The sequence below is a fragment of the Balaenoptera borealis genome (genome assembly GCF_965194805.1).
Source record: "Balaenoptera borealis genome assembly, chromosome: 18".
NCBI lineage: Eukaryota > Metazoa > Chordata > Mammalia > Artiodactyla > Balaenopteridae > Balaenoptera > Balaenoptera borealis.
This window is the reverse complement of record NC_138877.1, coordinates 78,995,420-79,017,433: the sequence shown is the minus strand read 5'-3', so window position 1 is coordinate 79,017,433 and position 22,014 is coordinate 78,995,420. Positions and strand designations below refer to the sequence as shown.

General features: G+C 55.5%; 1 protein-coding gene across 17 annotated transcripts in view; it reads right to left on the bottom strand.

Moving 5' to 3' along the window:
- Positions 1-22,014, bottom strand: part of MCF2L (MCF.2 cell line derived transforming sequence like) — a 130,254-nt gene that overhangs the window by 68,297 nt on the left and 39,943 nt on the right. The window contains exon 1 of one of the 17 annotated variants that reach the window (XM_082365827.1): positions 14,614-14,836. The exons of 14 other annotated variants lie outside the window; for them this stretch is intronic. Coding sequence is in view for 2 of the 3 variants with exons in the window: in XM_082365832.1 (XP_082221958.1) it covers positions 14,408-14,513 (106 nt within the window). In the remaining variant the exon portion in view is untranslated. Of the gene's footprint in view, positions 1-8,646; positions 9,485-14,407; positions 14,837-22,014 lie in introns of those variants that run through there. 2 more of the 17 variants (XM_082365832.1, XM_082365835.1) reach the window with 2 other exon arrangements.

Below are 22,014 nucleotides of genomic sequence, written 5' to 3'. Positions count from 1 at the left end.
TCGCTGTTGCAGCTGGAACCACTCGGCTGACGGCCACCCCTCCGTGCCCTGGGCCTCCCCTGCGGCCAGAATCTCCAGACCAGGCGCCTTGCCGGCTCTGAGCACGCACACCTCCGACCTGCGCTTCTTGCCACGGGGGGATCGAGGCTGGCGGGGACGTGCACCGGGAGGCCGCTCTGTCTGTCTGACCTTTGCCTGTGGGGTTCAAGTGCCAAGGGCACCGGGGGCTCTGACCACCCTTCGTGGGCGGCCCGAGATGGGACACGTGAAATCAGGGCCAAACGCATCCCCGCCGCATCAAAGACGATCCGTCCGCCCCCAGCCCGGCTGCGGCAGAGCCAGGCCGCTTCTCTCTGTCTCTCTGGCTTCCCTTCCATCTGACTACAACCCGATTCTGGTGCCCAATCACCCTCCCGGACAGCATACACCCAGACGCCGCGTCCCACAGGGCCCCAGCCCGGCTTCCCCACCCGCCCCCGCTCTACGCCGCCCCTCCCTCTGAAGAGCGCTCGATTCTGTGTTTTACTGCATGTCTGCATGCAGTATGCGCTCCTTTCCCAGTCACAGCAGGGATGAGCCCTGACGTGTTAGGACTGCCCACGGCGGGACCAGAGAGGGCTGTGGGCAGTGCTTAGTCCTCACTTTTATGCTGGCTTGTGTGCTTCACGTTGCACAGTGACCGTGCATGGGGGTTATACTGCGGGTGCCCTAAAGTCTCTCCTGATGACTACAGGAACTGAGGACTGAAAGACGGACAGAGGCGAGGCCAGCGGAAGCCAGTGACACCTAACCACTCAGGTGGAAGGCAGCACGAGGGGCTCAGGACCCCCTCCCGCGGGCCGCAGAGCAGATGTGCCGCCCGCAGGGCTGTGAGCAGGGCCCCCGCCCACCTCCGTGAGCTTAACAGGAAGACTCTCCTGCCCCGTTGGAAAAAAGACACAAGAGCTGCAGATACTATCACCTGCCTTCCAGGCCGGGGCTGGGACAAGTGTTCATCTGCACCCATCACTCCCCACCCTCCAGGGCAGTGGGAACAATGTTCCATTTGTTCTGCACAAGTTGTGACCTGGACAGAAGGACTGGGAGGGGGCCAGGCCCCGCCTGCTAGATCAACAACTTCTGTCACAAACCCAGTAAATCCGGGCGGCTGTGAGGAGCAGACGCGGGGCAGAGAGCAAACACAGCTGGGCCTTAGGTTAATAAAATGCCACTGAATGAGGGTGAGGCTGGGTCCGTCCAGTGGACACCCGTGGGTCCAGGACACCCTGGCTCCGGGACACCCTGGGGGCTCAGCCAGTGGACGGCAGGTGTCCGGGGCTCGGAGGGACGCCTGACTTACTGGGCCCTTCCTGCCCCCAGACGAAAGGCGGCAGCATTCTCCCCCCGCCTGCAAAGCACAAAGGGGCTGTTGTTGTGGGATTCAGGACGGCGTAGAGAGGTGACCCGGGCTTTTCTGGGCTGGACCACGGTGGTCTCGGGAATTCTGGATTCTAAATCCGACCACCGAGCTGGTCTCAGTTGCCTTAAGGGAGAGATCGGGACAAGGTCACCCACCCTCCAGGGCTCACAGTCCCCTCCGTCCACAGGGTGGCAGGACCCTGGCCACGGGGCACAGAGGAAGGCGGCCCTCACCCGGGATGTGGGGTGCAGACCTGCCTGAGCCAGTGCTGGGTGTGCCTGAAGGGCTGAAAGAGTCTCGAGGGGGTGGCAACTCAGATCCCAGGCAGGAGGCTCGCGAACAGGAGCCCAGAAGTGAAGACAGCAGGTGGGCGGTGCTGCCGGGCGGGGCGCTCAGGAGAACCGAGGGGGCACCAGATGGGGACGCCCACGGGCCCACCGGATCCACATCTGGGTAAGATGGTCCCGAGAGTGGGGACAACAGATGGAGGAGTCAGATGCGGCAACGGGAAGATCCCTCAGGAGGGGCAGATGTCATGACTCGTTTAAAGCTGTTTCCAAAACAAGCTTCCCGTCGCAGGAGACTCGGGAAATTGTGGCACAAATGCCCTTGGGTTGGCTCACAGCTCTGCCGCCATGCGGGGCAGAGGGAGGGCCTCGGTCCTGGGGTGGCCACTGCGGGCACCTTAGAAAACTCTGTTTTTATTTTTAAAACCTACCTCAAGAAACAAAAAAAATCTCAACTAAACAATCTAACTATACACATAAAGCAATTAGAGAAAGAAGAACAAAAAAAACCTGAGGTTAGCAGAAGGAAAGAAATCATAGGGGCTTCCCTGGTGGTGCAGTGGTTGAGAATCTGCCTGCCAATGCAGGGGACACGGGTTCGAGCCCTGGTCTGGGAAGATCCCACATGCCACGGAGCAACTGGGCCCGTGAGCCACAGCTACTGAGCCTGCGCATCTGGAGCCTGTGCTCCGCAGCAAGAGAGGCCACGACAGTGAGAGGCCCGTGCACTGCAATGAAGAGTGGCCCCCGCTCTACGCAACTAGAGAAAGCCCTCGCACAGAAACGAAGACCCAACACAGCCAAAAATAAATTAAAAAAAAAAAAGAAAAGAAATCATAAACATCAGATCAGAAATAAATGAAAAAGAAATGAAGGAAACAATAGCAAAGCTGGTTCTCTGAGAAGATAAAATTGATAAACCCTTAGCCAGACTCATCAAGAAAAAAAGGGAGAAGACTCAAATCAACAGAATTAGAAATGAAAAAGGAGAAGTAACAACTGACACTGCAAAAATATAAAGGATCATGAGAGACTACTACAAGCAGCTATATGCCAACAAAATGGACAACCTGGAAGAAATGGACAAATTCTTAGAAAGGTATAACCTTCTAAGACTGAACCAGGAAGAAATAGAAAATATGAACAGATGAATCACAAGCACTGAAATTGAAACTGTGATTAAAAATCTTCCAACAAACAAAAGCCCAAGACCAGATGGCTTCACAGGTGAATTCTATCAAACATTTAGATAAGAGCTAATACCCATCTTTTGCAAACTCTTCCAAAAAACTGCAGAGGAAGGAACACTCCCAAACTCATTCTACAAGGCCACCATCACCCTGAAACCAAAACCAGGCAAAGATACTACAAAAAAAGAAACTATAGGCCAATATCACTGATGAAATTAGATGCAAAAATCCTCAACAAAATACTAGCAAACAGAATCCAACAGCACATTAAAAGGATGATACACCATGATCAAGTGAGGTTTATCCCAGGAATGCAAGGATTCTTCAGTATATGCTAATCAATCAACGTGATACACCATATTAACAAATTGAAGGATAAAAACCATATGATAGGGCTTCCCTGGTGGCGCAGTGGTTAAGAATCCGCCTGCCAATGCAGGGGACATGGGTTCGATCCCTGGTCCAGGAAGATCCCACATGCCGCGGAGCAGCTGGGCTCGTGCGCCACAACTACTGAAGCCTGCGCGCCTAGAGCCTGTGCTCTGCAACAAGAGAAGCCACCGCAATGAGAAGCCCGCTCACCGCAACGAAGAGCAGCCCCCGCTCGCCGCAACTAGAGAAAGCCCGCGCGCAGCAGTGAAGACCCAACGCAGCCAAAAATAAATAAATTAATTAAAAAAAATACCATATGATAATCTCAATAGATGCAGAAAAAGCTTTTGACAAAATTCAACACCACTTTATGATAAAAACTCTCCAGAAAGTGGGCATAGAGGGAACCTACCTCAACATAAGGAAGACCATATATGACAAACCCACAGCCAACATCATTCCCAATGGTGAAAAACTGAAAGCATTTCCTCTAAGATCAGGAACAAGACAAGGTTGTCCACACTCACCACTATTATTCAACATAGTTTTGGAAGTTTTAGCCACAGCAATCAGAAAAGAAAAAGAAATAAAAGGAATCCAAATCAGAAAAGAAGTAAAGCTGTCACTGTTTGCAGATGACATGATACTACACGCAAAGAATCCTAAAGATGCTACCAGAAAACTACTAGAGCTAATCAATGAATTTGGTAAAGTAGCAGGATACAAAAGTAATGCACAGAAATCTCTTGCATTCCTATACACTGACGATGAAAAATCTGAAAGAGAAATTAAGAAAACACTCCCATTTACCATTGCAACAAAAAGAATAAAATACCTAGGAATAAACCTACCTAAGGAGACAAAAGACCTGTATGCAGAAAACTGTAAGACACTGATGAAAGAAATTAAAGATGATACAAACAGATGGAGAGATAGACCATGTCCTTGGATTGGAAGAATCAACATTGTGAAAATGACTATACTACCCAAAGCAATCTACAGATTCAATGCAATCGCTATCAAACTACCAATGGCATTTTTCACAGAACTAGAACAAAAAATTTTACAATTTGTATGGAAACACAAAAGACCCCGAATAGCCTAAGCAATCTTGAGAAAGAAAAACAGAGCTGGAGGAAGCAGGCTCCCGGACTTCAGACTATACTACAAAGCTACAGTAATCAAGACAGTATGGTACTGTCACAAAAACAGAAATATAGATCAACGGAACAGGATGGAAGGCCCAGAGATAAACCCATGCACATATGGTCACCTTATCTTTGATGAAGGAGGCAAGAATATGCAATGGAGAAAAGACAGCCTCTTCAATAAGTCGTGCTGGGAAAACAGGACAGCTACATGTAAAAGAATGAAATTAGAACACTTCCTAACACCATACACAAAAATAAACTCAAAATGGATTAAAGACCTAAGTGTAAGGCCAGACACTATCAAACTCTTAGAGGAAAACATAGGCAGAACACTCTATGACATAAATCACAGCAAGATCCTTTTTGACCCAGCTCCTAGAGAAATGGAAATAAAAACAAAAATAAACAAATGGGACCTAATGAAACTTAAAAGCTTTTGCACAGCAAAGGAAACCATAAACAAGATGAAAAGACAACCCTCAGAATGGGAGAAAATGTTTGCAAATGAAGCAACTGACAAAGGATTAATCTCCAAGATTTACAAGCAGCTCATGCAACTCAATAACAAAAAAACAAACAACCCAATCCAAAAATGGGCAGAAGACCTAAATAGACATTTCTCCAAAGAAGATATACAGATTGCCAACAGACACATGAACGAATGCTCAACATCATTAATCATTAGAGAAATGCAAATTAAAACTACAATGAGATATCATCTCACACTGGTCAGAATGGCCATCATCAAAAAATCTAGAAACAATAAATGCTGGAGAGGGTGTGGAGAAAAGGGAACACTCTTGCACTGTTGGTGGGAATGTAAATTGATACAGCCACTATGGAGAATAGTATGGAGGTTCCTTAAAAAACTAAAAATAGAACTACCATACGACCCAGCAATCCCACTACTGGGCATATACCCTGAGAAAACCATAATTCAAAAAGAGTCATGTACCAAAATGTTCATTGCAGCTCTATTTACAATAGCTAGGACATGGAAGCAACCTAAGTGTCCATCATCGGATGAATGGATAAAGAAGATGTGGCACATATATACAATGGAATATTACTCAGCCATAAAAAGAAATGGAATGGAGGTATTTGTAGTGAGGTGGATGGAGTTAGAGTCTGTCATACAGAGTGAAGTAAGTCAGAAAGAGAAAAACAAATACAGTATGCTAACACATATATATGGAATCTAAGGAAAAAAAAAAAAAAGGCCATGAAGAACCTAGTGGCAAGACGGGAATAAAGACACAGACCTACTAGAGAATGGACTTGAGGATATGGGGAGGGGGAGGGGTGAGATGTGACAGGGTGAGAGAGTGGCATGGACATATATACACTACCAAATGTAAAATAGATAGCTAGTGGGAAGCAGCCGCATAGCACAGGGAGATCAGCTCGGTGCTTTGTGACCACCTAGAGGGGTGGGATAGGGAGGGTGGGAGGGAGGGAGACACAAGAGGGAAGAGATATGGGAACATATGTATATGTATAACTGATTCACTTTGTTATAAAGCAGAAACTAACACACCATTGTAAAGCAATTATACTCCAATAAGAATGTCATTTAAAAAATAATAATAATAAATAAATAAAAACCAAAAAAAACCAAAAAAACAAAAAAATGGATTAAAGACCTAAATATAAGGCCAGATACTATAAAACTCTTAGAGGAAAACATAGGCAGAACACTCTACGAAATAAATCACAGCAAGATCCTTTTTGACCCACCTCCTAGAGAAATGGAAATAAAAACAAAAATAAACAAATGGGACCTAATGAAACTTAAAAGCTTTTGCACAGCAAAGGAAACCATAAACAAGATGAAAAGACAACCCTCAGAATGGGAGAAAACATTTGCAAATGATGCAACTGACAAAATACTAATCTCCAAAATATACAAGCAGCTTATGCAGCTCAATATCAAAAAAACAAACAACATAACCCCAAAATGGGTGGAACACCTACATAGACATTTCTCCAAAGAAGATATATAGAAATCCTACAAACACCTGAAAGGATGCTCAACATCACTTATCATTAGAGAAATGCAAATCAAAACCACAATGAGGTATCACCTCACAACGGTCAGAATGGCCATCATCAAAAAATCTACAAACAATAGGGACTTCCCTGGTGGCACAGTCGTTAAGAATCCGCCTGCCAGTGCTGGGGACATGGGTTCGAGCCCCGGTCCGGGAGGATCCCACATGCCGTGGAGCAACTGAGCCCGTGTGCCTCAGCTGTTGAGCCTGCGCTCTAGAGCCCGTGAGCCACAACTACTGAACCCATGTGCCACAACTGCTGAGCCCATGTGCCTAGAGCCTGTGCTCCACAACAGGAGAGGCCATCGCAATGAGAAGCCTGCGCACCTCAATGAGGAGTGGCCCCTGCTCGTCGTAACTGGAGAGAGCCCATGCACAACAAAGGAGACCCAAAGCAGCCAAAAATAAATAAACGAATAAATAAATGAATTAATTTTAAAAAATCTACAAACAATAAATGCTGGAGAGGGTGTGGAGAAAAGGGAACCCTCCTGCACTGTTAGTGGGAATGTAAATTGATACAGCCACTATAGAGAACAGTATGGAGGTTTCTTAAAAAACTAATAATAGAACTACCACACAACCCAGCAATCCGACTACTGGGCATATACCCTGAGAAAACCATTAATTCAAAAAGAGTCATGCACCACAATGTTCACTGCAGCTCTATTTACAATAGCCAGGACATGGAAGCAACCTAAGTGTCCATCACCAGATGAATGGATAAAGAAGGTGTGGCACATATATACAATGGAATATCACTCAGCCATAAAAAGAAACGAAATTGAGTTATCTGTAGTGACGTGGAAGGACCTAGAGACTGTCATACAGAGTGAAGTAAGTCAGAAAGAGAAAAACAAATACTGTATGCTAACATATATATACGGGATCTAAAAAACAACAACAAAAAAAGGTTCTGATGAGTCTAGGGGCAGGATAGGAATAAAGACGCAGATGTAGAGAATGGACTTGAGGCCACGGGTAGGGGGAAGGGTAAGCTGGGACGAAGTGAGAGAGTGGCATGGACTTATATACACTCCCAAATGTAAAATAGCTAGCTAGTGGGAAGCAGCCGCATAGCACAGGGAGATCAGCTTGGTGCTTTGTGTCCACCTAGAGGGGTTGGGATAGGGAGGGTGGGAGGGAGACACAAGAGGGAGGGGATATGGGGACATATGTATACGTATAGCTGATTCACTTTGTTATACAGCAGAAACTAACACAACGTTATTAAGCAATTATACTCCAATAAAGACGTTAACAAAAGAAAAACTCTCTGAAGCCAATATGTTTTATTTTAAAACACCATTTACCTTTGTGCTACCGGACATAACTAAAAATTACTTAGAGGCTGGGCCAAGTGGTTTGGGCTCAGAAGAGATGCCTGATTCATCGGGCGGGGCGGGGGGGGGGGACCCTGGGAGAGACAGGCGGTCGGGGGAGGGGCATGGGGGCCGACCCGCTAGAGGACAGGGCGGAGCCTGCATGGGCGCCTGGCCCGGGGCACCGGGGGCCTGAGGGAGCGTCCTGGCCCTGCCTCGGGCCTGCGGAGGTGCTGCAGCCTCCCCCTCCTGTTCCGTCAGACTCACGGGTCCCGCACGCCCCGCACCAGCCAGCCGGGGAGGGGGCATCTCTGCTGTTGCCCACCCAGCTCGGGTGCCCCAGGGCCGGGGGGCAGGATGCAGAAGGGCCCCGCCCTCAGGCGAGCCGGGCAGACCCGAGTGGAGGCGCCTGCGCTGGGCCGGGGGCTCGGAACCCTCTTCCCTCCTGGGGCCACCGGCAGAGACGCAGGTGAAGCAGGAGGCCTCACCGCTTTACCTTCTTGCTCTTTGGTACGTTTTAGACACGTGTGTCTATATCGCAGCACCGCATCCCACAGGTGCTGAACCGCTGCTGCCCCCCATACCACACTGGGGAAGGAGAAGCCCGCACAGCAGGGAAAGCACATAAAAAGCATCTCGCGCCGGTGAGAAGCAGCCACGCCCACACGGCAAACAGCCTTCGTGCTGACAGGCTTCCCGGGAATCACAGCAAACACGCAGCGCCAGCAGGACCGCACTGGGCGTGCCCCCCCCCGGGGACGCCTCCCACCCCCGGTCCACTCCCTACAGCCCCTCGAGACACAGACTACTGACAGCAGCCACCTCTGCCCAAGGCCCGCGGCCCTCGGGGGGGCTCGGTCGGGGCGTGCCCCACCTGACGGCGGTCCCGACGGAGCCTCTGCCCTCGTGGCGGACATTCTCCCACCTCCACGTCCGGGTCTGGCGGGCACCTGCCTGGGCAGCAGCTCTGAGCGACACCTGCTGCCGGTGGGGATACGCCCCCAGCCCGCCTCCCCTGGCCTCTGCTCTTCGGGGCGGAAGCTGAGCTTTCTGAGACTCAGGGCCTCATGAGACGCTGAGGTCCCAGGAGCTCAAGTTTCACTTCCCCATGGCCACTCTGACTCAATTTTAATTCACCAGCTGAGTATTTTTAGCCAAATATGGGGAGAAGGGCACCCGCTCTGTCGATGCTACTGTCATGTGAACAGCAGTTCCGAGGGGAATCTGGACATTCAACAGAAGTGAAAAAGCCGGAGAATCAAAACAGAAACTGCGCTGCCCAGATTAACTTCATGCCTGGCGGGCTCAGGGGGACCTGGGCTGCGTCCTGGGCACTCCCACCCTGCCCGGGGGCTGCAGTGTCCACCCCTCGGTGCCAAAAGTGTTTCCAGAAAGTGCTGGAAGGGGCGGGCGGAGAGAGACTCCATCCCGCCCACATGAGACCCGGGCAGAGACCCGGCGGCCCCCCAGGCCCGTGCCCCTCAAAACGGGCAGCCCCTCGGCCGTCCTGTTCCCGCTGTCCTCTGGGGAAGGGCCGGGGGCCGCAGCCCAGAGAGGCGTGCGGTGAGAGCGACCCACCGAGGTCAGGTCACCCAGTGACCAGACGTGAGCTTCGGTACACGAACCGCTCTCGACGCTGTGACCTTAGGAGTCTCGAGCTCGGGGCCACGGGCCCAACTGGACCAAGAGGCTGTTCTCGGCTGTCACTCCGGACGACCGTCCAGGACAAGCGACACCGTTTCTGACAACTGCTGCCTGGCCCCCCACATCTGTAAAGTGGGTGGCATTCACGTGAGACAGCGACGCTGCCAAGCTCTAAATCCGAGGAGGCTCAGAGCTGGGGCCGCGCGGGACGCTCAGGAGGCACCGAGGCTGTGTTTGCACTGCGGACACGTCTGCCTGCCAGGACCAGGCCCGGCCCTGGCGACCCCAGGGTGCCTCCCGCAGAGAGGCCGGGACTCAGCCCAGAGGAGACCCGCTGGCCAGCGCGGGGCCCGGGTCCTGCCGGGACAGCCCAGGAGGATTCGCCGGCCCTCGCAGCTCCCCGCAAAGCCCGCCACAGAGCAGCTCTGTCACTGAACCGCACTTGGACATACCAGCAGCTGACGTTCAAGTGAGTCACCTGCTTGTGCCTCTCTGTCGTGGGCCCGTCAGTACTGCGTAGCTAACGGCTTTGTTCTGGTCTGCGTTTTGCGTGGACCTTCGTCCTTCAAGGGCGCTTGAAGGAGGTCCGGCTGCAGCTCTGACGGGCGTGGCGCCGGCTGCACCAGGCTTGGACTGGCAGAGCTTATGCGTTTAGCCAGAGGGAGGGTCATCTAACGATATCTGGGTGAAGGGCTCACACCCCGTCCCCGAGCTGCTCCGAATGCCAAGGGGATGCAGGGTGCACGTGACCCGCCAAGACACCTGCACGCGCCGTGCCCATACTGCGCGGCCACTGCCACCACGGCCGGCTCCCTGCCCCGTCCCATCTCACCTCCTGCGAGTGACCCCGAAGCACTCACCCTCAGCTACAGAGAGCAGCCAGGAGCAGCACTCGGAGTAGATGTAGAAGCTTTTCATCTCCTCCAGGGAGACGTGGGCGGCCGCCCGGTCTCCCATGGCTGAGGGCCCGTCCCCGGCAGCCTCCTCCGGCTGAACTTTGCTCCCTAAGATCCGCCTGCGACCAGCTGCCTTTCTACTTCTGCTTCACCCTGCAGCCAGGACGAGCCATCACAGGGCGGCTGCCCGCCCGCGGGCCAGCGCCTCCTCCGCCCGCCCCCGCCCCGCGTGTTTACACACAGGCTCGGGCCGTGCAGCTGTCCCCGCCTCGGTCCCAGGCACGAGGGACCCCTCCGCGGGCGAGACCTCCGTGCTCTCCAGCAGGGGCGCGCTGGAGGTGCTGATCAGACGATACCGTCCCGTGCCATCTGCTGAAGTCCAGGGACAAAGCGCAGGGCGGCCGCACTTGTCTCGGGAAGGTGAGGAAGTGGGGACACAGGCACCGCATCCAAGGCCCCTCTCGTCTCTGCCCGGACTTCCATTCAAGGTGTGCGTCTCTAAGCCGTGCGGGCGTGAAGCAGCGGCCCCACCTGGGGACCCCCCTTCAGAGCCCAGAGAACGCTTGTGCCGCCCGGCCGTCACGGTGGCCCTGCCCCGCCCACCACGGGGACGGCGGGAAGGCTCCCCTCACCCAGTGCTCAGAGACCCAGGCGGGCAGCGTCCCCGAACCCCAGCCAGCAGGTGCCAGCGAGGCTCCTGTTGCGCATTGGATGGAGCCCAGGCCGCGCAGAGCACGGGGCCTGGGGCAGGCGGCTGGCGGGTGGGCCTGCAGCCCCAGGGCTCCTCGGGCCGAGACGCCACGAAGACCCAGACGCCTGCACACCCCACTCTGTGTCCTCCTTGGATCTGGGGAAATCGGGGAGCTTGGAGCAGGAGGCCAGAGGAGGGACTTCAACCAAGTTGCCTGAAATTCGAAGTAATAAAAATACTACCAACCACCAGATTTCCTCAGCCTGTGAAGCGTCTCCTTACCCACAGGTTTGGTACGGCCCGTGGGGAGACACCTCAAGGCGAGTCTTTGCTCCGAGAAAGCGCTGTAACTAAAACAGCACGTCCCTCTGTCCTTACAGCTCCCACCAGCTCTCAGCCGGCGCTCCAAAAAGCCAAACGTAACAACCACGGCGAGGGTGAGTGCCTGCGGCTTCCTCTAACTCCCAGAAAGATGGAAACCAGGTTCACAGTGTAAAATCCGGAGGGAAAAACGCAAAGCATCAGGGCCCGGTGTTGACTGTACTTTCCCAAATGCGTGCCCACTTGTGGCTACTCTAAGGAAACCGGGTTTCTCAGGCACCTCGCTGCCCACTTCTGGCCTCGGCACAGACCTGGGCCTCCACCTCCCAGGCCCACGGGAACGGCAGCTCCGAGGCCTGTGACCTTGTGTCCTGAGCATGACGGTGCGGCCCTGAGACAATTTCGGCCCAAGTCAGATCCCACTTCACACAGGCTCTCCTGGAACAACAGGGGGAGGGGCCCAGGCAAAGGCTGGAACCACACTGATGCCTCAGCCAACTCTGAAAGGGCCTCACCAACATTTAGTGCTGTTTTCAACATTTTCAGGTGCATCGATTTTCCAAAAGAGAGGAAACGTTCCAAAGACGTCACCTACTGAGTGTTCCAATGCCTCTAATGCACATAGACAAGCGACTGCTTTCCTCCAGAATTCCTTCCAGAAGGGCCTTTTTTTTGGGCATGTGACCTTGCATTTAAACATTTCCCCTTTTTGCATCAGCTGCCAGGAAGCTCAAGGGAAAATTCTGTGCTCACTTGCAGTGAACAGCTCACCCATGCGCCTAAGATGCGTTTATCTGCTTTTTAAAGAATCAGTTCTGGTTCTGTGCAAAACTGTCCGTGACAACCTGGAACACGTTCCTATAAAGAACTTTCAATTCTGAGGGACACGGTTGGCTTTCCTGCTCGTTGGGACTCAGTCCCAAATGTCCCAGAGCACAGTGGACGCTCCTCCCCACTGCTCGAGTGCCCACTGCAGGAAGTGTTCTGCTTCTGAAAGGGTGGGAGCTCCTCGTAGGAACAGAGCAGAGGCGACAATCAGGAGGCTGTCCCTGACTTCCTCTTCATGAACTGATAACGTCCACTCTGGCGAGCAAAGAAAACCACAGCCTCGCAGCCACACTTCCTCCTGCGCCCTCACCTTGCAGCGGGAAGTCTGACCCTGTTCATCCCCTAACTTGAAGGTGTTTCTTTCCACACTCACCCCAGGGAAACGGCTGAGGTGCCTGGGAAGGTCTGTCCATGGGATGCAGAGGCCAGCCTGACCAAGACATGTGCATGGTTGGGTTTGCAAGGAAGGAACCAGGGCAAACTCACAGGCAGGAAGGAAAGCTGCGGCCAGACTGCTTCTCTGGGAGCAGGAAAAAGTGATGCTGTGGGATCCGTGAGCTTGGGCACTGCTCCTGCAGGTCAAGGAAAATGATCCCAGAAACGCCAGGCCAGACGGGGAGGGGCGTGGGGAGCAGACGGACAGAGCGGGAGGTGGAGGACGGACAGAGCGGGAGGTGGAGGACGGACAGAGTGGGAGGTGGAGGGAGGACGGACAGAGCGGGAGGTGGAGGGAGGACGGACAGAGCGGGAGGTGGAGGGAGGACAGAGCGGGAGGTGGAGGACGGACAGAGCGGGAGGTGGAGGGAGGACAGAGCGGGAGGTGGAGGGAGGACAGAGCGGGAGGTGGAGGACGGACAGAGCGGGAGGTGGAGGGAGGACAGAGCGGGAAGCGGAGGCTGCACGGAACCACACTGACCAGGGCCACACGTGTCACAAAGCAGTTAACTGCCCATCGTCCACTCTGGATCCTCATGACCAACAGGCAGAGCACAGAACAAAGGCATCTAATGTGCTAACCAGGAAAAGAGAAGCTGCTCCGGTCACATAGCCCCCTTTCCCCAGATCTCTGATGGTCACAGCCACCCCCTACTCCATAGAGAGAGGACCCTCGGGGCCCCACTTCATAGCATAGGGCCCTTGGAGCCCTAGATCCACTGCCCCGACACACGCCTGGAGAGTCGGGGGCAGACTCAGGCCCCTCCCGCCCCCCCCCCGGCGTCAGGACAACAATCCAGTCCTTCTGGGGTTGGGGGTCCTGGGTGCCACCCTAACCGCCACAGCGCAGATCCCCAAGGCCAGGGCTTGTCCGGTCAGGCTACTCGGGGACCCCGCCGCCCGGGTGGAGTGCCCAGCCCACCACGGGCTTGGGAGGGAGACAGGAGAAGGTCTGACGGAGCACTCACACCCCTGTGTGCACCGGGCCAGGCGGGGGCCCACGCGGCCCCTGGTGACGGCCCCTCGCTCTGAGTTTAGGGCAGGAGTCAGCGGACCTGGTGAAAGGCCTTGCGTCGTGGGCGCTGACGGGGCTGAGCCCAGAACCACAGCCACGGAGCCGGCAGCGTGAGGCGGAGTCCAGCTCCACCGGGGCCACGTGCACAGCTCCGTCCAGTCGGGGCGCTCTGCCCCCTCTCTCGGTGTCCCCCAGCACCGGGCAGCTGCCCGACCCTCCCCCAAAAGGAGAGGACCGTGGGCCGAGCCACAGAGGGGCCGGCTCTGACCTGTTGTTTCTGACGCCGCACGTTGCAGACACATGGGTGTCTGTCCTGGGAAGCGATCCCAGGCTCACGGCCGCGCAGAGCGTGCCCCGGTCAGCACCCACTCTCCCCTCTCCAGGTCCCCGAAGGAGGAAGGGGCTCCCGGCCGAAGGAGCAGAGCAGGGAGACGGGGCGCTTTTCTCCAAGTCAGCCCCGTGGAAGCCCCAGTCCTGGGGCAGTCAGCTGGGAAAACCATTCTTCGAGACCCATGAGGGTTTCTCCTGCGCCGTCTGGCTGAGCCTTCACTGCGCCTGCCCCGCTGTGGTCCCAGCCAGAGCCCAGGGCCCTCGGGACAGAGGACAAAGTAAACCAGATAAGAGCCGCAGCCCAGCCTCAGTCAAGGCTGCCCAACACGGCTTTTCTATTCCAGCCCTTCCGAGAAGTCCTGTGAGTGGCACACGTTTCTTTGGTGAAAGAAATATACAGGGAGCCGCCCGCCCGCCAAGGGACCCAGGCGCCGGTTCCCACGCCCCGCGGCCAGCACCACCCGTCCCGCCTCACCGGGCTGTGGGCACCTCGAGGCCGCTCGACGCCTCCAGCACTGCAGCAGGGGAAGCGGGCAGAGCCAGCGCCGGGGGGGCCCCCGGGACGCGCCCCTCTCGGCCATCGTGTCGTCTCCCCACCGGGGACACAGCGGCGGCGGCAGCGGATCTTCAGGACGGGCTCACTCGAGGGCTGCCCTGCAGGACTCCGTCGGGGACACTCACTCGAAAGCCGAGCCGACTCCGGGGACGTGGAGCGGGGGTGCCGGGCGCGGGCTGCACGCTGCGCTGGGACGAGGCCCCGGGTGACCTCGGGTCTACCGTGCACGTCCAGGCCACGGTCCCCACACCGCCCGGCACCGCCAGGCCACTCGGGCAGCTGCGCACAGGGGGCCTGGCTGCAGGTCACAGGACCCGTCGGGGAAGGGCTCCTGCCGTGGGCGAGGCTCGGCCGTCTACTTGCAAGTCCTGGGCATTTCCTTCCTTGGGGGGCGGGGAGTTGTGGACTCCTCGGGGAAGGGCTCCTGCCGCGGGCGAGGCTCAGCTGTCTACTTGCAAGTCCTGGGTGTTTCCTTCCTTGGGGGGCGGGGAGTTGTGGCGGAGCTCCCAGCCTCAGGGGCCGCCAGAGCCAAAAGCCCCTTCCAAGCTCAGGAAGCCTCATGTCCAAACAAACAACGTGGCAGGAGGGCCTCAGGGGACGCGGCCTGGGCTCTCTTGAAATAAACTGGCAGTTCCGCCCTCTGTCACTCCTGCAGCTCCAGCTCGGGGAGAGGAAACCCTAACGCTGCTTTGTTTGGCGAGCAACACTTTCCAGAGAGACGCTGAGCCCGCCCCTCGACCAAGGCCCCCGAGCAGGCCGCCCAGGACCGTCCCAGGACGCCTGTGCTGCGGGCCGGCGGCCGGGCACCCTGCGCGTGCAGAGCCCTGCACGCAGCTCCGTGCCGATTACGCTGTGTGACGCTGAGGCCCCCCGGGCTCCGGGCGCTTACTAGATGCTCAAGGTTGCAGGATGGCGGGGGAGCACCTGGGTGCCGTTCCCGGAGCGCAGGTGACACGGCCGCACCACGACGCCTTGGTTCACCCTCCTCCCACGAGCGCTCCCGACACGACACGCAAGCCAGAGCAGACGCCGTCCACGCTTGTGTTTTCACACCGGCTTCCCAGAGAGGCTGGCCCGGCACACGATCCAGAGGAAACAGATGGTGCGTTTGATGTGGCACGTCCGGGACACAGGCCCCTTCCCGCAACCAGGGTGCGGCGCCTCGGGAACAGCCACGTGGAAATGTGGTCCCTACGAATCCACGGAAGCCGCCGCCATGGGGGACCGGGACCACAGCGAGCCGTCGCCCTGGGCTGTGTCCCTCCCCGTGCGTGCGGCTCGCACAGAGAACCCTGAACCCTGGGGGTCGGACCGGTGAGTCAGAACGCGCCCCCGCGCACCGGTGCAGACGGTTTATGACCCGATACGGTCTTCCCACCAAGTGGCCGGGGTTAATCCACTTTCTCCCAAATATCTAATTGTTTTAAAGATGTTACTAATTAAACCCTTTTCCAAAAGCCGGCTCTGCGCTGGGGCCTCACCCACAAACCGCTGGCTTCTCTGTCGTGCACATTTGCCGCCTCGGGTGTCCGAACATCCTGAGACTCTGCGGGGTTTTGCCAGCAGTTGGCGGGCGTTTCCTCCCCAAGACCCCGTGAAAAAAATCACAAAGACTCCTGAGAGCCAGGGCTCCTGGTAAGACGCTGGCCGGGGAAGCTGAAGGCCATTCACGAACCGGACTCACGTCTCTGGACCCAGGGGTGTATTTCATACAACGTGGCCTCAAGTTACTAGGAAATTCCTACCAATAAATGGCACGGCTTTTGGCAGTAAAAGAGTCTTTAATCCTGCCAGGGGAGCAGGGAGTCATTCAGTGCAGGTCTGATGCCAAGTGAGACGCTGGGTGATTGAGAATTCAACCCTCGGGGGCGGGATGCAGGCGGCAGACTGGGCCCTCAGGCCACGCTCCACACTGAGGTGCAAAACGTGTGCCCCTCGCTCTTCTTGCGACACCACGTACAGGGGGCAGCCCGTGGCTCTCACGTGGAGTCAGTGGATTCCCATGAAGCCGTCGCACCGGCGAGCACACCTGCACCCGAGGAGCCCCTGCCCCACGGACCACGGACAAGCATGGCCCGACTGCCCACTTCATCCCTCCCTGGGTTTTTCCTCGACCTGGTGCCTGGCACCCCTGTTGCACTGGGTCGGGGGGAGAGGGGATTCGTTCTGGCTGTGTGGTCTCGGGTCCGGTGAGCACTGAGGTCCACAGGCGGCCACACACCTGACGAGCCCTCCTCGGGCTCGGCCCCATGACCTGGCACCGCTCTCGGCCACAACCTGTGGTCCCATCTAGTGACGGTTCCTGAGGCAGCCGCGTGGCCAGTCCCTCCTAAGTTGTTCCGTGTTTAGGAGGGGCGTCGAGTAGGGGTGCTTTCTGTCATTTCCCGGCACATGTCTTCCCTCTAACAAAGAAAGTTCTGGGAGCTGGGCGATCAAGGTAACCTGTAGGACTCGTTATGGTTCTAAAACTCGGAGGCTTCTGTAACCCAGGAATAAAACCATGTGTGGAGAAACAGGCCATTATAGAGTCTGGAACTAGTTACTCTTAAAAACGAGCTTCTTAAATGATATGCTTAATTTCTTTAAATAAAGGATAACGTCACAACTGACTGACCAATCATGACAACATCTGGAGATGATGCCCAAGGCGTATGATTTTAGAAATCTCTTAAAACACAGATAACAGATGCCAAGGTGATTTAGGCCCTTTCTAAGCTGTGTTTGCAAAAATCTTTCTTTTTTTTTTGGCTGCACCATGCAGCATGCACAATCTTAGTTCCCCGACCAGGGATCGGACCTGTGGCCCCCTGCAGTGGAATCGTGAAATACTAACCACTGGACCGCCAGGGAAGTCCCACAAAAATCAAAGACACGGATTGGGACGTGGCTGGGCCACATTTTACATAAGGGTCTTCCCTGTGCTGGGAACAAGCATGCAGCCCGTGAAATGCTCGGGTTCTAACACTGATCACGTTTAGTGACGGTTGTGTCTGAGGACTGTTCCCGGCGAAGCTTCCGGATCCAGACAGGACCTCGCCGGCACACTCCACGTGGTGGGCATGCTTGCCCTGCTCGCCGGCCTTGGTTCTGCTCCCTAAGCGTCCGGTGAGTGAATGAATGAAAGTGTCCATAGGAATGAATGATCCTGTCAACACTAAGGGTGTGGTTTCAGATGAGAAGACAGTAAAAACTTTAGTCCTCCAGAATTGATGGAGGCATAAAGTTATAAAACTGATAAACCACAGAGACCTACCATCTATGTGCATTCAACCGCTTTCCATATTTTGTTATCATTTAAGTATCAAATGACATGTTCCCCTTCTTAAGGATTCAGGAATCAAAACACTAAAAAGTTTTTGTCCTTAAAGACAAAGCACCCTTACAAAAGTGAAGTCGTATTGGGGGCATTAGTTCACCGTCCCTAATATCTTGTCCAAGATGTCATCATTTGGTGACATTTTGATACCAGTTCTTTCCTTTGGTGAAGCAAGTACCACGGCCACACAGATGACGATAAACATGAGGAACGGGTCATGCTTTGGGGATGGGACTCATTTCTTTCACACTACTAATAATGGAATAAAGCAAAAACCCAGAACATTCATTGAAACCCCAATCGAGACACATAAGAGGCACTTATCTCGAAAGCTGAGAAAGAACAATCGGCTCTTTTGTATTTTCAACTTTAAATTTTCTTGCAAGTCTCCTCCCCAGAGTTTGACTTCCTCTCGTACGTGTGCATGTGCGGGGTCCGAGCTGGGGAAAGGGGTCTGGGCCCCGGCCTCGCCCGTGTGTGTCCTCCGCACACCTGCCCCGCCTGGGTCATCGGCCCTGGCCCCCTCCTCTCTGAGCCAACTCCCACTCCCCCGGCACACTTCCCTTTCCTTCTCACTCGCCTGGAGAATCCCCACCTTTCATGACTGGGATGTTAGTCAAATGACGTAGTTAATAACATGCATAATAGAGGCCAGGGCATGGCCAGCCGTGAGCGCGAAGCCCCAGCTCTGTACAGGGCAAGGGGGTGTGAGGCTGAAGGGAGCTTCTTAATTACGTGCTGACTTCTATTTGGTAAAATATAATTCCTCCTTTTATTAAAACACAAGATTTTGACAATCATTTGCTCAAATCTTAAGTTCTGTAGAGAAGCACACGATTTGACTCGTTAACTGCCCGTGTTTGGTCTATTTATGTATGGGAAAAAAGCAAACTCCAAAGATGAAAAACCAAACACCTAACAAAGAGGTATTAAGTGAATTCCCAGAGTTTTCCACCCACCAGAGCAGAAAGAACCAGGTTCCAGCTGCCGATCGGCCGGGGGACGCTCACCCCAAAATCCCCCTGCGTCCTCGTCTCGCGGGTTCACTCTCCGAAGCAACCCAGGAAAAGCACAACTTCCCCAGGAAGAGAACAGTCCCTACATCTCGAGGAGACGTGCAGCCTGGCGCTTCTGGAACCTCAGAGGCGGTACCCGGCAAATCAGAAAGACAGCCCTGCTCAGTCCTGGGGAGGAAACCGGGGTTGCACCAAGCGTCTCAAGACAGAGGACAGCTGCAAGGGCGGGTGACGAAGAAGGCACGTTCGTGAAACTTCAGGAAACGCTGCCCTCAGCACCACTTACGTGCTTCACTGTGTGCGTAAGCTCTTCAAATAAAGCCGTCATGTTTCCACTTTACATAGCTGAGAAGTGCGTGCTGTGTTCCCATCTCTCATCCTGAGCAAGCCCCTAGGAAGGGTTACGCCTCCTCGCGGAACTGAGAGGGGGCGGGAAAGGTGACCGCCCTCCTCGCAGGGCTGAGGGTAGGGGAGGGGGGCCGGGCCGCCTCGCTGGCTGCAGGACTCAGGCTGGTGCAGAGAAAAGGCAGGTCAGCGCCAGCAATGCCGACCACAGGGCGTGGGCACCAGTCGGGGGTCCGGAGGAAGGGGTGAGCGCCACCAGGGACCCCGGACACAGAAGAGCCACCACAAGCCCTGCCACGCAGAGGGGAGGAAGCCCCCTGCCCAGGCAGGCACATCCCCGAGGGACCAGGCACGACCAGGGCAGAGCCCGCCGTGCGCCAGAAGTGGGCGCGCTGGGGGCGGAGGTGGCAGTCCTGGGCTGGAGCCAGGCCGTCCCAGGTGGGGCGGGAGTGCAGGGGGGCGGCAGCAGGGCCACAACGACCGAACGGTTTCCTTGGGAACAGCCCAGAGCGCAGCTGACTCTGCGGGGTGCAGGCCGCACGGGCGAGGACAGGCTGTGGCCGCAGCGGCCCCTCCCCGGGCCGTCAGTCTCCTGCACGTCCTCTCCACCCAACAGTGTCTGTTTTCCCTACAGAGAGACGGCTCAGGTCAGGCCTGGCACAAAGCTACGTCCGCTTCCCTCTGTCGGGGCTCTCTACTCTAGGGAGCTCAGCGATAGGACCCCTAGAAAGCCTCGCTTCTTGCAACTGATCGCGGCTTTCAGAGGACACGGCTGTGGGGCGCCTGGGTCCTTAAAGGGAACAGGTCGGACACGTGAACACCATGTACCCAGGTGCTGCTAGAATGATGGTGCTGGGACAGCGTCCCGCCCCCAACAGGCCGAGTGAGCAGCTGGGACAGCAGGTGGATTTAGCTTCTTGCATTGTGGTTAAAGGTGGTGTAAGAGATGAGACGATGGGACCGAAAGGACAGAAAGGAAGACGTCTGGATAAACAGTAAGGGTCCCGGGGCTGAACTTGAACCGGAGGAGTGAACGGCCTCACCGCTTACATCCTGATTCAAACCAGTGATTTGTTCCTTCAACATGCAAAGACCTAGGAGTTGTTAGTCCTCATCAGGAGACATGAAAACTCTGAAATATGATAGAGCTTCTTCTATCTTTACTGTCTTGTGTGCAACTTCGTCCATGGGTCCATCCATCCACCCCTCCACCCACCCCCCCATCCATCCTTATCCATCCGTCTGTCCGTCCATCCACCCAGGACAGGAGCTAACACTTTGCTCAAGGTCAATCAGTGGAGAAGGTGGCACTAGGTTTAAAGACTTTTCTACTAAGTGTTTCTCCAATTTTGCTTCCTGGTCCAGCACCATCAGCGTCACCTGACAACTTAAAATGCAAATTCTCAGGCCCCTGACTTCCTGAATCAGAAACTCTGGGGGTGGCCCCGGAATCTCAGATGATTCCCCCCAGGAGATCCAGATGCTCCGGTTCAAACCACTGTTCTCCTGCATCGGCAAATGCTTACAAGGACTTGATCCATTAGCATTCCTCCCTCATATGTTTCTTACTTTGTCCCCACTTACTGCAAATCTAGGGAGAAAAACAAAACAATGAAAACGCTGGAAAAGGAGCCCCACCACATGGAAGGGGACCCTTGGCCACCGGAAGGGGGTCCTGGCCTTGTGACTGAAGACTGAGTTCGAGAGTCCAGAGAATTTAAATTCTCAAGGTCAACAGCCTCACAGGCCACACGGGCAGCAAGCGCCATCCTCCCTCACAGGCGGACTAACCAGCTGATGACCGGCCTGGAGGACACGGGGCCACAGTAACCCTGAAGCTAAAAGCAGGTGGCAGCACGTCCGCACGGCAGACGAGAGAAGGTGCTGCCGGTCCGGGCCAGGGCCTCGGAGGGTCCAGCTCCACGCGGGGAAACTGCCACCCAGCCCTGGGAGGGCTCCGGGCACCCGAGCCTCAGCTCCGAACCCCCTCCCCTGAATCGCGACAGCGGCATCCAAGTGACCTCTGTGGCCTCCAGACAGAGCCATCCTGCTACGGATGGGGCTCCCTCCGAGGAAGTGCTGGGGGTAAAGACCTGAGCTGGTGGGCGGTTTACAGCGACCCATATCCCCGTCCCCACAGGAGCACGTGTAACCCGCCCACGCTCGGCGGGTGGCACTGTGTCAACGCCGCACGACACACGCCCGGTGCCGTGTCTCACAGCCTCCGTCCGGTGGCACCTCCCTGTTGCGGGCGTGAAAAGTGGGTTTGCGCTGAAGGAAGAGGCGGTGTTAGTGGGAGGGAAGCAGGTCCTCTCCGCTAACCAAGCCCGATGCGGTGTTCCGAAGACCAGCGTCTGCTGACCTGGATTTTAAAGAGTCTTGGTGAGACTGGGGCCGGGAGCACAGGTGTGTCAAAGGACACACCTAGGGAGCTGCCGTTTAGAGCGAGGCGATGGTGCCCCGGGGCCCGGCTCGCAGCACGACTCGGGGGGCGGTCAGCGCCTCCCCGCTCTGGGCAGGAGGCCTTTTCACAATTCAAAGTGCACATGCGTCTCCCGAGCTCACCAAGAAGCCTGCATCCCTGAAACGCAGGGATGACATCACTCTTGGGAACAGTTCCCGCTGGCTCTGTAATCCCAGCTCCAGCCCAGTGCAGGGGGCACCCGGAACCCAGTCCCGTGCCCTTCACCTCAGCTGCACACCGCATCCTGTACCCAGCGAAACGCGACCTGCGTGTCAGAAAAAGGGGCCCCTTCCTAAGAATAAGGGGCCACGTGGCACAAAATGGCTTTATTTGCTTTTGACCCATTTACAATAAATCCAGTAGCTTTAATCACAAAAATCACCAT